General features: G+C 49.3%; 1 protein-coding gene across 4 annotated transcripts in view; it reads left to right on the plus strand.

Moving 5' to 3' along the window:
- The window catches only part of Casp7 (caspase 7), a 51,358-nt gene that overhangs the window by 11,746 nt on the left and 24,724 nt on the right, over positions 1–14,888 (plus strand). The window contains exons 3-4 of one of the 4 annotated variants that reach the window (XM_023715452.1): positions 3,799–3,844; positions 10,900–11,009. In XM_023715452.1, coding sequence (XP_023571220.1) covers positions 10,900–11,009 — 110 coding nt within the window. In that variant the 5' untranslated portion in view covers positions 3,799–3,844. Of the gene's footprint in view, positions 1–3,158; positions 3,298–3,516; positions 3,694–3,762; positions 3,845–10,899; positions 11,010–14,888 lie in introns of those variants that run through there. The other 3 variants (XM_023715454.1, XM_023715455.1, XM_023715453.1) reach the window with 3 other exon arrangements.

Here is a 14,888-nt window from a genome sequence, read left to right on the forward strand (position 1 = left end):
AATATTGGTATTTTTATTGTAGTTCATAGAGAATTTATTTCTGAAGTTCTTTTTCAGACTTGTACACCAAAAACCAGTCAGTGTTGACAATTTTGATGCGCTTTTTAATAAACAGTAAATATTAAAAATACAATATTTTATTTTTGTGATTGTTTTCCTATTAAGTGCTCATTGTTGAATATAACCACACTCATACACTTACAAGGAATTCATCAATAGAAATGTTCTCAATAATAGTCTTATTTTTGTGATTTTTTCCTATTAAGTGCTCATTGTTTAATATAGCTCATACAATCATAGTTAATAACTCATCAACAGAAATGTTTTTTCGTGGTATCCGGGATTGAACTCAGGACCTTGCGCTTACCAGGCAAGCGCTTATCTTACTGAGCTATCTCACCAACCCCTATAGAAATATTCTTGATGACAGAGTTAGTTTCATGTCCCAGGGGCCAGAAAATGTACATCCAGGAGAGAAGCAGAAAGGTAGAAAATGGGGGAGCTAGTCTGTATGGGGATTGATTCCCAAGATGGGACAACTGGAGTATCTTTTATCTGAAGTGTTTAGGATCAGAGCTGTTCTAGAGTTCAGAAATGTTTGAAGTTTGGAATATTTGCAAGATACATATTGAGATATCTTGATGATGGGTCCAAGACTAAACAGGAAATCGTTTATGTTCTATACACTCCTTATGCAGTTCTGTTCTGTCTCCCCCTCCACACAATGCTGTGTCACCCCCGGGCTGGAGAATTCACAAAGCAGGGCCTTGGCTCCACTTCTCCCACTTTCCCAGGTCATACCTTCCATTCCATCCTCACTTCCATCCCTAGGGCTTACGGGTGTCTCAGAGGAAAGTGCTGAGATATTCATATGGTGTTAAATGGGGACCTGTTCCGTAGGCACGGGCTGGTGGAGGCCCCTGACTTGTGGACAAAGTTCCTCAAGAGTCCTAAGGCCTATGCACTAGTTGTGGTGACTTTGCTTAGGCAGATGTCTCTTACTGCTCTGGGGAAAGCTGAACATTGGTGAGGTTGGCCAAGCTGGAGGCTTCCCCCTAACACACTAAGCCAGTGATTCTTGGTTGTATAAACTAGATCCACAAGTACTTCGTCCAGGAAAAGTAAAGAAACATTTTGTCTTTCCTCAAGCCTACATCTGGCTTGGGATCATCCTTAGGTGAAGGTCACTACTTGATTTGGAGATGGGGTGTACTGTTTAAGACAGAGGTCTGTAAAAAGTCAGACAAAATATTTTAAGCTTTGTAGACCACACATAATCTATCTCTATTGCATCTTGTTTTAATCGTTCTTAGCTTGTGTGCTGGGCAAAAACAGCCACAGGGAGGACCGCAGGCCTCAGTCTGCCCATCTCTGATCTCAGCAGCTGCCCACAGGGCAAGAGGAACAACCAGACCCAATGTGCTCTTAGCAAAAAGGAAGAAGACAGAGGAAGCTGGCAACATCGGGCCTGAGCATTGACTGTGTGCAGTAGAATCATACTCACGGGTGAGTCCGACCCAACTTCTGGGCCCACATTCCCTTGGCCCAGGGACTGTAGCTCGTCTGTGGGTGAGGGGGAGTTTTCCTTCTGAGTCAAGAACTGTGTTTTCCTGCTAAAGGCCACAGGATCAGAACTGAGGTAACGAGTAAAGAAAACTCTAAAACATACTTGCCCAAAACATATGGTAATATTAAGGGCCAGCCAGATAGCTCAGCAACTAAAGCGCCTGCTTAGACAGAATGCTAGCAGCCAGGGTTCGAGTCCCCAGCATGTCATCATGGCCTCGCCCCCCAAGCACCCTGAAATGGCGATAGAGTGCGCCTGTAATCCCTAGGGATGCCATAAGAAAGTACCACAGGCTAGGTGGCCTAAACAACTGAAATTTTATTTTCTCATCATTCTGGATGCTACATGTCCAAGAACAAAGTGTCGGCAGGGTTGATTTCTTCTCAGGCATCTCAGCTTATAGATGTCCTCTATCTTCTTCCTATGTCCTCACATGGTTTTGTTTCTTTGAGTATTTGCATACTGATCTCTTCATATAAAGATGAGTTATACTGTATTGCAGTCCACCCTGTTGGCTCATTTTACCTGTGTAAAGCCCTTACCCCTACCCCATCAATGGGGGCTAGTACTTCACCCATAAAAATAAATCATTGCACCACTTCTCCCTTTCCCCAGAGCCGAGGTCTAGACCCTGCTGAACATCTACAGCTGGCAAGATGCAGAAAGGTCGCTTTGGTGCCCGTGGGACTCACTGGAGATTTGTTCTCTAGAATGTCCTATAGCAGTTCCTGCAGAGGTGTTTCTTTCTTTTGTGGAACGGGGGATAGAACAGCCCTTGCGCTTGCCAGGGAAGCACTTATTCCACTGAGCCATCTCCCTGACAGAGGTGTCTTAACAGGGATATTCTGCTACAAAATAACCTGAAGCAGGAGTCTGGGGAAGCTGCTGCTTGCTGGTTGCTCCGGCCAACAGGAACACAACAGAAACCTAGGGGTTCTTGCAGAGCTGTGTTGGAGGCCAATAATCGGTATCCATTCTATTCCCAGCTGAGTCAAGTTTATGGCCCTTCTCACCTTGCCCATTCCCCGTGAATCACGTGCTATGCCCTAGGGGTTGCACCCTCCCCGTTGCCTAGATACCTGCTGACCCCCAAGAGCCGAGACTTCCTCATTCCATCACCCCCTATATATACCCAGAACCTCCCCTAAATAAAGGAGGCTTGATCAGAATCTTTGTCTTGCCTCCATTTCTCGCGTCTCCCGTCCTTTGTCCCCTCTTCAATTCCCCGCTCCTCCCCCAGGTGACCTTCCTTGACTGACCCGCTGGTTCGGGACAGAGCTGGGGAGAGAAGTTGGTAACAAAGGGAGCTGCAGAAGGGGTCAACGTTCCCCCAAGGACAGTGATCATAATGCGTCAACAGCTGCCAGCTGCAGTTTACCCAAATCTGAGGTCTCTGCGGCTCATCGGCTCCGGGCTGCTTGCTCTGGGAAAGGAAACCTCTAGTTCATAAGACTTCAAAGGAAAGGATCCGCCTCCTCTGTCCTCCACTTATTCCTCCAGTTGGCTGGGCGGGCCGCGGAAACGGTGCCCGGCCTCATCCCACCTCGCCGCCACGTACCCAGCCCGGCACAGGGGGGCGCTCAATCCACGCTTGTCGGAGGTTCCGGCGGCGGCGGGAGCGCTTGGCGGGAATTCGCTGCACCAGAGTCTGGCTCGGACCCGCCCCTGGCCACGGAAAGAAGCGACGCCCGGCACACCGCGCCCGCCCGACCAGAGCCCGCCGCGGGGAGGTGAGACCGGCACAGAGGCGCGGAGGCCGCGCGGGACGCGCGGTCAGCACAGACGGGGCGACGGGGGCCGCGCCCTCGGGCCAAGGGAGCTGAGTCCGCCAGGCGCCGCCGGGCCGGGACAGGGGCCGGGAGCCGCCGCGGCCAGGTGGGGCGCGCCGGGGCGCACAGCTTCCCCTGGGGCCGCGGGCGGCGGGACGTCTGCATGCCTAGCCCCGCGCGCATGGCCAGCTCTGCAGAGCTCACCGTGCGGAGTCCGCCGCCCCCCGCGCGCAGCCCCCGTGGGGTCAGAGAGCCTCTTGGCCGAAGGCGCAGCCAGTGCCTGGGGCGCGCGGTGGTGATCGCGCCTCCGCGTGTGGAGCCCGAGCCCCCAGGCCGCGCCCTCCCGCCCCGACCCAGGTCAGTCGCCCCGCCCGCTCCGGCCTGGACGGCTCCTCCCCCGACGGGCGGCTTGGGACTTTTACTTTCGCTTTTACTAACGCACCCGGGTACAGTTGCCCACGCGGACAGAGACTGCTGCCGAGCAGGCCGCCCAGGCTGCGTGGGAACGGTAACGTGGTAGTTCCTGGCTCCTCCTCGGTCCTGCCTTATCCGCCGGCGTCCCTTCCTGCCCACCGGCCCCCTCCCTCTGCCACCAGCGCCCACGTGGAGCCCTCTGGGGTGGGGTTGGGGCTGGCAGTGGAGGTCGGAGTAGGGAGGGGTCGGGGTGAGGGTGGGGGTCTGAGTAGGGATAGGGGATGGGATGGGTATGGAGGTGGAGGTCTGAGTGGGAATCAGGGTGGGGGTGGGGATCAGGATCTGGATGGGGTGAAGACAAGTGACCTGGAGGGCTAGCCCAGGGAGTTGGGAGGGGGCTCTCCACGCCCCTGAGAGAGTCCCTTGTGAATGGTTTCCTGCAGCTTCTCCCTGGCGTCCTCCCCTGGGGTCTTAGGGCACCCTGTAACACTTGGGCATGGCCAGGCAGGAGGGATGGGTTTAGAGGTATAGTCTGGCACTGTGGGTAAGAGGGAGGTCACCCTATCAGACAGTCCTGGGTTCCCGGACCCATGGCCACTTGCCAGCTTTGGGTTTGACCCTTTCGGTGCCCACTAGGTAGAATCTTGGTTACAGCAGGTTGTGGCTGCGTGGGTGGAGGGGCGGGACTTTGGTGTTCGGCAGTGCACTTACAAAGCTGAGTAAACTTGAGCTCCTGGCATTCTTGGGGGAGGGCCCTTCCACGTACCCAAGGTGGCAGAGAGGTAGGTGACACTAGGTCGTCTGGGCCCTTGGTCTCCAGGCAACTTTGCAACCTTTTACCCTTGTGTTCAGCTTTCCAGTTTATGGGAAAGCAAAATGACATGTCAGTAGTACTGGATGAATTTTTAGCAGACCTTTTCCCAGGACTCTAGGTGAGGTGGCTTGATCCTAGTTTCATTATAGGCTGTTCACCTTTCGATTATGGACACCCTGATCCCTTCATTGCGGCTGCCTAGGTTTATGACCCACCCCTCCTACCTATAAACAGTGGCGTTAGGCAAGTTCCTTAACCTCGCTGGAGAAATGAAAGTTTCTTTTCAAGATAGGGGCAAAGACTCCAGTCTCAGCAGAGATGTGAACACCAGGGTGGCACTGTGCATCACTTGAGTACCCTGTAGAACCCACCCCCTACCCTGACCAGAGGCGGGAGGAACATGTGGAGGTCTGTGGGCCTCTCCTCTTTGACCCTTACAGGAAGAAATGTCTATTTGGCCAGGAAATGGGTGTTGAGGTTGTACGGTGCCATTTCGCACAAAGCAAGCAGCTGCAAGTGCGTCTGGCCCTGTGCGGAAAAGGTTCGGGCAGTGGCTGGGAAGTGATTCTGTACTCAGCTGTGTGCCAAGTTTAGAAATAATAATTACAAAAGTCTTTTTTTTTTTCATCTCTACAAAAGCTTTAAAATATGAATATGGTGCTAAAATATCAGCGGAAGTTGACAGTTGAATGTATTCTCAGCCTTGGAGTCAGTGGTATTGACTAGAGAATATTGGATTTTTGGACTGACCCACCCCAGACCAAGCACTTTCCGAGCCTTGTGTGGCCAGTGCCCACAGCCACCTGAGACCGAGGCACCAGCGTTTTCCCATTTGGCAGGCAGCTCTAAGAGGGGTTGAGTACTTTTTCCAAGGCTCCCTGGCTAACACATCAAGAGAGCTGTTTCCATCGACATCTGCTGGTGTCCACACCTGAACTCCTAACCACTCTCAGGGGTCCCTTGGGGTTTGTTCGGTTCCATTTATGAAGAATTATTTGTTGAGTGGCTGCATGTACCTGACACTTTTCTGTATTTTTAGGGAAGGGTCAACAGGGTGTTCAGGATCTCACTACTAGATCGGACTTGTAGTGATCTGCCTGTTTACAGCCTCCCAAGTGCTCAGTCGCTGTCTCAGCACACCCCAGGGGCTGGGCTGGCACAGGAGGCCCAGGGATTAAACCCCTGGCCCCTGCGTCTGCTGAGCTATTTGGCCAGCCTAAACAGGGGTTGGGTTTTTTTTTTTGATACTGGGGATTGAACTCAGGACCTTGCCCTTGCCCAGTAGGTGCTTATGCTGCTGAACTATCTCCCCAGCCTCCCTGACATTTTTCTGTGATTTAAAAAGAAAAAGAGCAGTTCGGGTAAACTCAGTCTCCATACAATTATACTACGCTTAAGTAACAGTGAAAGAGTAGTAACAATAACTGAGACTTACTAGGTTTCTGGCATTGTTTGTACCTTGGGTGTGTACTAGTCAGTTTTCAGCTACTGTATGGAAATAACTGAGGCTAAGTAACAATATAAAAAGAGGTTTATTTAAGTCAGTTCTGGAGGCTCCAGGGCATGGTGCCAGCATCAGTGCAGCTCTGGTGGAGAACTCGTGGTAGATGTCATCATGCGTCCGAGGAGAAATCACAGTGCGAGCAGAAAGCTGGAATAGGCAGGGGGTGGCCAGGCCTGATCTTTGATAGCAACTTTCTTGAGAGTGCAGGAACCACCCGGGATCCTCCTAGAACTCTCCTTGTTGGGGCGATGGCAGCAAGAGGTTGCATGTCTTACGTCCTCCCATTTCTTAACATCGCCCTGCTGGGAACCACCTTGCAGCCCCTGAACCCTTGAAGGACAAACTGTAGCAACAAGCAAAAGTCATTTAAAGAAGTGTTAGGTGTATTTACTGGTGGGATAAGTGACAGCCCTTGACTAGCACTCACACTTGATAAAAGAAAATACTGCCCGGCAGGCCTTCTCCAGGCGGCACAGCAGGATCTGACCTGGGCTGGGTTTCCTAAGGAGACTGCTGGGAAGATGGAAGGAAACCAAGGGTCCAAACCAAGAGCTGGCCTGGCCAAAGGGCCTCCCCGAGGCCAGGCAGTCCCGCTCTAGGCGCTTCGGATGGTTCCAGAACTCAGGCACAGCCCCCTAAGAATAAGGAAGCAACCAAATGATCAGCTTTAGCGGTGTAGCAGTCAAGTCCCCACTACTGGCTTAGGTCATCGGCAGTGTCATCCTGAACAGTGAGGTTTATTTTATTTTATTGTGTTTATTTTTTTGGTACAGAGACTCAAACTCAGGACCTTGCATTTGCCAGGCAGGCGCTTGTGCCGCTAAGCTCTGTCCCTGGCCACACACTAAACAGTACACAGTGGCCACTCCCTGCCCAAAACGACGCAGGCCTCCCAGCAAAGACCTCAGGGTCCAGTGTGGAGGGAGAGCTTCCCACCCGGAGCCATTTCTGTAACTACAGAGCCTAGTTCCATGTCTCTGTAGCTAAAGCCCCTTGTAGCTGGGAAGGAGGGGACCTGAAGCTGCGCTCTCCTTTGTGGGACATTAGGATATCCCCTGCCGCATTCCCCACCCCAGCTTTTCTGCCTCCACCTCCAGGTCTCAGGACAGTTGCTTTCTCCTGAGATCGCACCCAACGCCTTAGTGGCTCATTGATGTCCCTTTGTGACCAGTCATTGTCTGCCCAAGGAACAAGAACCTTGCTTTGTCACCATTTGTACCACTTTCATCAGTGTCAGGTCACTTGAATGACCTGAGTGACCTGACAGGTCACTTGGCTCACAGGTGTGACAGCGTCTTAAGGCCTTGGACTTCCAGGTTATATTTAGTAAATGAAAGAAAACGAATGAAGTCGAGTCTCCAAAGTTCTCAGCATTCCCAACAATATTAAAATAAATGTTTGAATTTCTTATATACTTTATTAAAGTACAATTGACCTAAGAAAGCTGTGCATATTTAATGTATAGATATATGTTTGGAGCTGGGTACATACACCTATGAAATCTAATTCACCATCAGCATAGCCAGCATTTCCTGAAGTTTCCTCCTGGTGTGTGTGTGTGCATGTGTGCGCATGTGTGTTTGGGCACTTAACATAAGCTCTAGCTTTTTAGGGCATCTTAATTGTCCCATGTGATAGTGTTCACCGTAGGCACGATTGTGTGTAGTCAATCTCCGGAGTGTGTTCATCTACCATAAGTAAAATTCAGTGTCCTTTGACTGTCATTTCTCCACTCCCCCCAACCCCTGGCAACCACCATCCTGTTCTTTATTTCTGTAAGCTTGACTATTAGATGACACCCCTAAATGAGATAGTACGGTGTTTGTTTTTCTCTGCCTGGTTTATTTTATTTGACGTATGCCCTCCAGATCCATGTATTTTGTCATAAATAGTAACATTTCTTTACTTTTTAAGGATGGATAATACTCCTTCAGTTTGGGATAGACCAGTTGTTTAACATCCCATTCCCCTGAGCCTGGCTAGCTCAGCGGTGCACCCTGTAATCTCAGCACTTGGGAGAATGAGGCGGGAGGATTGTGAGTTTGAGGCCCGCCTGGACTAGTAGCAAGACCTTGTCTAAAATTAAATTAAATTAATCAAAGTTCAGCTCTTGACGATTATTTAGATTGTTTTTAATATCTTGGCTCTTGTGAATAAAGCCATGATAAACAAGTTCATATAAATATGTATTATGGGGCTAATTTCCATCCCTTCAGATATAGACCTAGAAGTGGGACTTCTGGGTCATACAAAATTTCTATTTGTAATTTTTTGAGGAACCTGCACACTTTTTCCATAATAGTTGTACCCCATTCACATGCCTGCCCACAGCGTGGGAGGATTCCCTTGTCATACACATGTTCACCAAAATTTTTTCTTTTCAGTTTTATGGTCCCAACAATCATGAGTTCATTGTACATTTCATTGGCATTTCCCACATAAGTAGCTTGAAACTTTTCGCTATGCTTGCTGCCCATTTATTTGAGTCTTCTGTGGAGAAATGCCTGCTCTAGTGTGTTAGTCACTGTTGTAAGAAAAATCTGAGGTAATCAACTTGGAGTTAAGGCTTGTTACGGTAAGGTCACGCATCATGGTGGCATTTTCCCTTGTGGCTGGCCAGTGAGGAGGAGAGGCAGGGCCTGGGCTCTCCCTGTTCCCAGGAAGACACTGCAGCCATGACTTGCAGGCCTCCAGCCAGGGCACTCCTTGCTTTCACCACCTCCTGGTAGAACCCACCTGGAGGCCCAGCCCAATGGGGGACATTCCACCACCAAACCAGCAGTCTTTAAACTGAGTGGATTTTTGCTTTTTAGCTGTATGCATTCCTTGCATATTTTGGATATTAACCCTTGATCAGATGCAAGGTTGTGAAATATTTTCTCCCATTCCGGAAGTTGCATTTTCATTTTGTTGAGATGTCCTGTTTTGCTGTGCTGTCTTGGGGAAGGGTGGTGTGAAGTGATGCCCCTCCTCCCTTTATTCCTGCACGCCTGCGCGTGTCTGAGTCCCCCAGGTGCGCAGGCGCCTCGGTAGACCCTGCTCTCGAAGAAGTGTTCTTGTCCACGGCCACTGCCACGGTTGTCCTCTCCGGAATGATGGGGGCGGGAATCGCCTCTGCTTCCTTCATACTGACGTGTTTCTTGCTCTTTCTGTAAAAGTCACATTTTTTTAAATTACATCCTAGATTCCACCTATAAAATTAATTTTACCACAAGTCAAGACTTCACAGATTAAACCTAGTATCTTTTTCAGGTGGACTTTATAAAACTTTGACTCGTTATCAGTGCTTACCTAATACTTTGTGAATCGACTTTGAAAGGTACCAAGGTGTCAATGTGTGGAGGAGAGACAACGAAAACTGGCAGGCCTTTTCTGTGTGCCCGGCCTTCTGTTCATCTGCTCTGTGGATGGGCTTAACTCTTTCTCTTTTTTTGGTTTGGTATCACCAGTTGAACTCCGGACCTTGGGCTTGCCAGGCAGGTGCTTGTGCCACTGAGCTATATTCCTGGCCTTCTCTCTACTTCAAAGGAACATTTTGGGTCCTAATCTGAAAGATCTTCCTCCAATCCCAAAACACATTGGTGGCACAGTAGGCAGACCCATAATGTGATGAGGGACACACGTCATAGTTGGCGTGGCTCTGTGGACTCTCCTGCCCTCTGTCCTCTCCCCACTGTCTGCTCACCCCCAATTCGCACAGAAGCTGAGGCCATGGTTTGCCCCCGTGGACACCCCTCTCCGAGCGGGGTTCGTCCTTCTTACCTCCAAAAGTCCTTATTTGTACTCTGAACACAGAATACAGTGGTTGGTAAAATAGATACCTTGTTTCTAGCCGAGTGGAATCAGCCCCAGGGAGCCCTGACAGGTATGCAGAACTGGATCTGGCTCAGGGAATTGGGAGAGGTTTCTCTTGGTTGCTGAATGCACCTCCGGACCCATTGCTGAGGAGTGAAATGGGACTTGATTTGAGAAAGCGAGTCTGACCCGGCTCCTCTTGAGTGACTTGCCCCCACTAATTCCTTTTCCTTGGAGCATTTCTTCCGCCTTCTGCTGGTTTATATTTAATCAGCACCTTCTGTTTGCCGGATGCCTCTGCCTAATAAACTTACGTTGTCCTGTGGGAGCCGAGCGGTTGGCAGAGCTCAGAGAAGACAACTTGGCGGGGAGGGGTTGCGTACCAGTGGAACGTGGGGCCGAGCGGCCAGGGAGCAAAGGGTTTTGGCTTTGGGGGCCACAATCAGTTGACTCTAGGGTGTAAATGCCTGGGCAGGGCTGGGCTCCAGTCATGCTCTATCCACAAAATAGGCCCTGGGGACCATGCTTAGGTGGATGGGATAAGATCTGAACTTTTAGACAGTGGCCATCTCTTGAAGGCACTTGAGCAGGAAAATACTTTGACAGAAATCTATTCTTATAGGACCACCTAAGACGTAAAGGCAGCAACACCCTTGGTCGCTGCAGTTTCTTAATTGTCTGAACAGTGCTAGGCAAAGGGTGGGCCCCTTGTGACCTGCCAAGAATTGAGGGGAGCTCTGCCTGCCATAACCTGTGCTAGTCCTCCCTCTGTTTCTTCTTTGTGTACATTGAACATTGAACAAAAATGCACCTGCTGAATTGGAAGCTCCCCAAGGACAAGGGCTTTGATTTCTTCTGGTACGATGACTGGAGTATATTGGAAAGCATTGGTGGTACAGTAACTTGGGAGCTTAACTGCACTCAGCACTGTGCTTAGTTTAAAACGATGTCCCCTAGTGAGTGTCATTTAGAAATGTCATAGGACTAGTGATGACTGTGAATACTGACTTTTCTGATGAGTTTCTGCTTCTCCCAGATGGCAGATGATCAGGGACATGCAGGAGAGCAGGGAGCTGGAGAATCTGCAGGGACAGATGCGATTGACGCTAAGCCAGACCGGACCTCGTTTGTGCCATCCCTGCTAAAGTAAGTCCCCTTGCTTGTTACATCAGCTGTCCCTCTTCCATCTCCACCTTCCCCAGGGACGTTCAGGGAAGAAGACCGTTGCTGTGCGTGGTGGGAGGTCCGCCCAGGACCCTGCTGGCAATACGTGACAGCACTGGGGTGCCCCTGCGCATCTTCGTGTCACTAGGGAAAGCCTGAAAGTGGGGGACCCAAGCTTTGGGAGTTTCCTGCTCAGTAACTGTGTATCGTGGAGGGCAGTTCCAGAAGAAGGTTCTGCTCTTGTTGGGGATGACTTAAAGGCAACTTCACAGCAGAACCTGGGCGGCTGCTGCTGCTGGTTGGGAATGAGCCTGACTAAACACAGAGCCCAGCAACCAAGGAACAAGGGACGCCAGGGTGATTCGCCCCACCCCGTGTGCTCAGAGGCGGCCGTTTGTGGTGAGGCACTGCTTCCTGTCAACTGGTTCTTGCCTTTTCCTTTCTTTGAGTTCACTTTTTGTGAGTGTGTGGTACCAGGGATCGAACTCGGGACCTTACGCTTGCCAGGCAGGTATTTATGCTACTGTGCTGTCTCCCTGGCCTCTTGAGTTCACTTTTAAAATTCTAAATTTTGTATGTCATATTAAATTAAACTGTTATGTGCCAGGTTGGCATTGTTCCTCTAATCCATGTAATCCCAGGAGATGGTTGTGATATCATAGTTTAACAAGAGAGGTAGAGGCCCGAAGAAGTGTACTAGCTAGCTTTCCTGATGGTAATTAATAAACTGTAGGGCTGATGGAGATTCCAGACAGAATGAGCACCAATCACTTAAGGGTTCTGTCATACTCTTTTGATTTACAACTAGGAGCCGGGCATAGTGGTGCACACCTGTAATCCCAGCACCCGGGAGGCTGAGGCAAGAAGATTGCTATTGAGTTTAAGACCAACCTGGGATACAAAGTGAGCTCAAAGCCAGCCTGAATTGCATAGTAGAACCCTGTCTCAAAAAGACAAAAAATAAATAAATGAATAGAACTAGGGCCACAAGGACATGGAGAAGCCCCATACCTTCAGTTAGCCTTGATCATGGGCGGGCGGTGAGTGAAATTTCCCGCCAGGAACAAGGAACCGTCCAGGGGTCCGGAACAGCACGTTTCTTTGTTCAGAGGTCTAACCCCTTCCCCTTACCTGTGGTTTTGGCTTTAGTGGTTTCTGTTACCTCTACTCAACCATGGTCTGAAAATAGGAGTGGTGTGGAGAGATCTTGTGCCGCGCGCCCGTCCCCAGGAGGCGACTTCGCCCTTCGCTAGCGCACTCACCCACGTGCTTCCTGCTGGTTATCACATCAGCTTCTGTGATGTCGCAAGGCTTGTGTTCAAGCAGTTGTACTGAAAAATGGCCCCCAGAGCCGCAAGCAGTGACCCTGGCATTCAGATGTGCCAGAGGGAAGCTGTGGCATCTCCTGTGAGTGAAAGCTGAAAGCTCCCGATTTAATAAGGAAAGAAAATAATCCTGTGTTGAGGTTGCCAGCCTGTACAGGAAGAATGAATCTTCCATCCATGCAATTGCAAAGAAGGAAAAGGAAATTCTGTCTGGGTGTGCTGTCATACCTCAAACTACAGTTTGACTGTTGTGTTAGTTACCTTTCTTTTTGCTGAAACAAATACCCGATACCCCCAAATGAAAAGAGGAAGGTTTAGTTCAGCTGTCCGTTGTAGAGGTTCTAGTTCACAGTCAGCTGGCTCGAAGGCAGGGTGGCACAGCATGAGGACATAGCACATGGCGTGGCAAGCAGTGGCAAGCCCTTTCTGTCCCTTTGTACAGTATTCCATCCAGGCTACAAGCCTATAGATCTCTGCCGCCCATGCCCAGGGGAGGGCTTCCATTAGCCACACCCTTATTCCCCATTCACACACCCAAATCCAGCCACCTTCAAAACTCCCATTACGACTGCATGAGGCTTTGGAGGGGCCATGGAGACGCAAACCATCGCCTTCACAGTGCTTGATAAGTCTTCGTCAAGATGAAAGAGATCTGAAATGATAGAGTTTGGAACTCTGTGGCTTCAGGCATCCAGCAGTGGTCCTGGGATGCAGAGGTCACTGGGCTAAGGAGGCTCCTGCCATTCCTTGGCCAAGTTCCACTCAGGAAAGAGAGAGGACTCAAGAAACGAGGCTGCATACCAACCCTGTGCCCAAACCCATTGGTTGCTAGGCAGGGTCAGGAATACCCGGCGAAATGACAGAAAATACAGGGCCAGTTCCTGGTTGCCAGAGCCGGGTGTTATGTTGATCCAGGTCCATCTGCTGCCCAGGGAAAGCCCTGGAGAGCAGTTGCCTTCAAGTACTATGTTGTAAAACTACGTATCCCTGTGTTGTCCTTGTTTTGGTGCTGGAAACCACACTCAGGGCTTTGCGCTTGACAGGCAGGCACTGTGTCGCTGAGCTACATCCCCAGCCCTAAGTATTCCTTTGACTATTTCAAGGTGACCTGTGAAATTTTTGTTCAGATAGTTTTGAAAGATGTAATACTACTTCACATTTTCATTCATTTTTCACTCTTTGGATTAAGTAAATTAATTCAGTGGAAAAGAAACAGCAACTAGTCATTTCGGAAGTCTTAGCAGAGTCTGTATGTATTGCTCAGAAATTAACATTTAAAAATTACTTTAAAAATATCTAGTTGAATCTAAATTTGTACTGATTTTATAACCATGTTTTACCTATTTTAAAAACACATGAACAGCCCTCTTTTATTTGGGTTTTTTTTTTATGTTTCCTTTATTTCTTTATTTCTTTTTTTTTTTTAATGGTCAGCTCAGCCCACCCTGGGGGCAGGGCTGGCATGGCATGTGATGCTGGGGATCGAACCGAGGTCCCTGCATGCTTGCCTAAACTCGCCTAAGCAGGCGCTTTAGACCACTGAGTTAGCTCACCAGCCCAACAGCCCTCTTTTAATAGGTAGAGTTTTTATATTGTTTCTTTTTTCCCCACTAAACTCATCTTTCAGGGCTGGCCAAATAGCTCAGCAGATTAAAGCAACAGCAAGCAGGCGCAGGGGCCAGGGGCTTGATTCCCTGACCTGTCTGGCAGGCCGGGCCCCCAGGGCATGCTGAAAGGGACTTTGAGACTGGGCTTGGTGGCGCACACCTGTGATCCCAGCACGTGGGAAGCTGTGAACAGGTGAATCAATGCGAGCCTGATCTAGTAGTGAGACCCTGAACACCCTGTAGACCCTTCCCCCCCCAAAAAAAAAAATTAAATTCATCTTTCTTAGGTTATTTTTCGTCTATCTTTTATTTTGATGTAATAAACTCAATTTATTGTCACTCATTTTAAAGTCCTTTATTATCATCCCATCATAGGTCTCTAGCATATTCATGTATGTGTGTATCTGTATAAATTTGAAAACATGAATACAGCTTTCAGTGGAATGAGTGGGGCTTTAAAACGTAGTTTCTAAATAAATATGCAAATAATAAAAAATACAAATAATGTTATTAGACTAAGAAAGAGTGTAGCCTTGGTTTTTCCCCTATTTTTCCCCACTAAACTCATCTTTCAGGGCTAGCCAAATAGCTCAGCAGATTAAAGCAACAGCAAGCAGGCGCAGGGGCCAGGGGCTTGATTCCCTGACCTGTCTGGCAGGCCGGGCCCCCAGGGGATACAAATACTGAAAAATTATGAATAAATTACATGGGACAGTAGGAATTTTCTTATTTATTTATTTATTTAGTATTTTAGGGCAGGGTCTACAGGGTGTTCAGGTTCTCACTACTAGATCAGACTCGTAGTGATCCGCCCGTTTACAGCCTCCCAAGAGCTGGGATTACAACACCCACTCTCAAGCACACACCACCATGCCCACCACCACACCCAGTCTCAATTGCCTTCTCAGCACGGCCAGGGACGGAATGGA

The sequence above is a fragment of the Octodon degus genome, unplaced genomic scaffold (assembly GCF_000260255.1).
Source record: "Octodon degus isolate 3935 unplaced genomic scaffold, OctDeg1.0 scaffold00042, whole genome shotgun sequence".
Taxonomy (NCBI): domain Eukaryota; kingdom Metazoa; phylum Chordata; class Mammalia; order Rodentia; family Octodontidae; genus Octodon; species Octodon degus.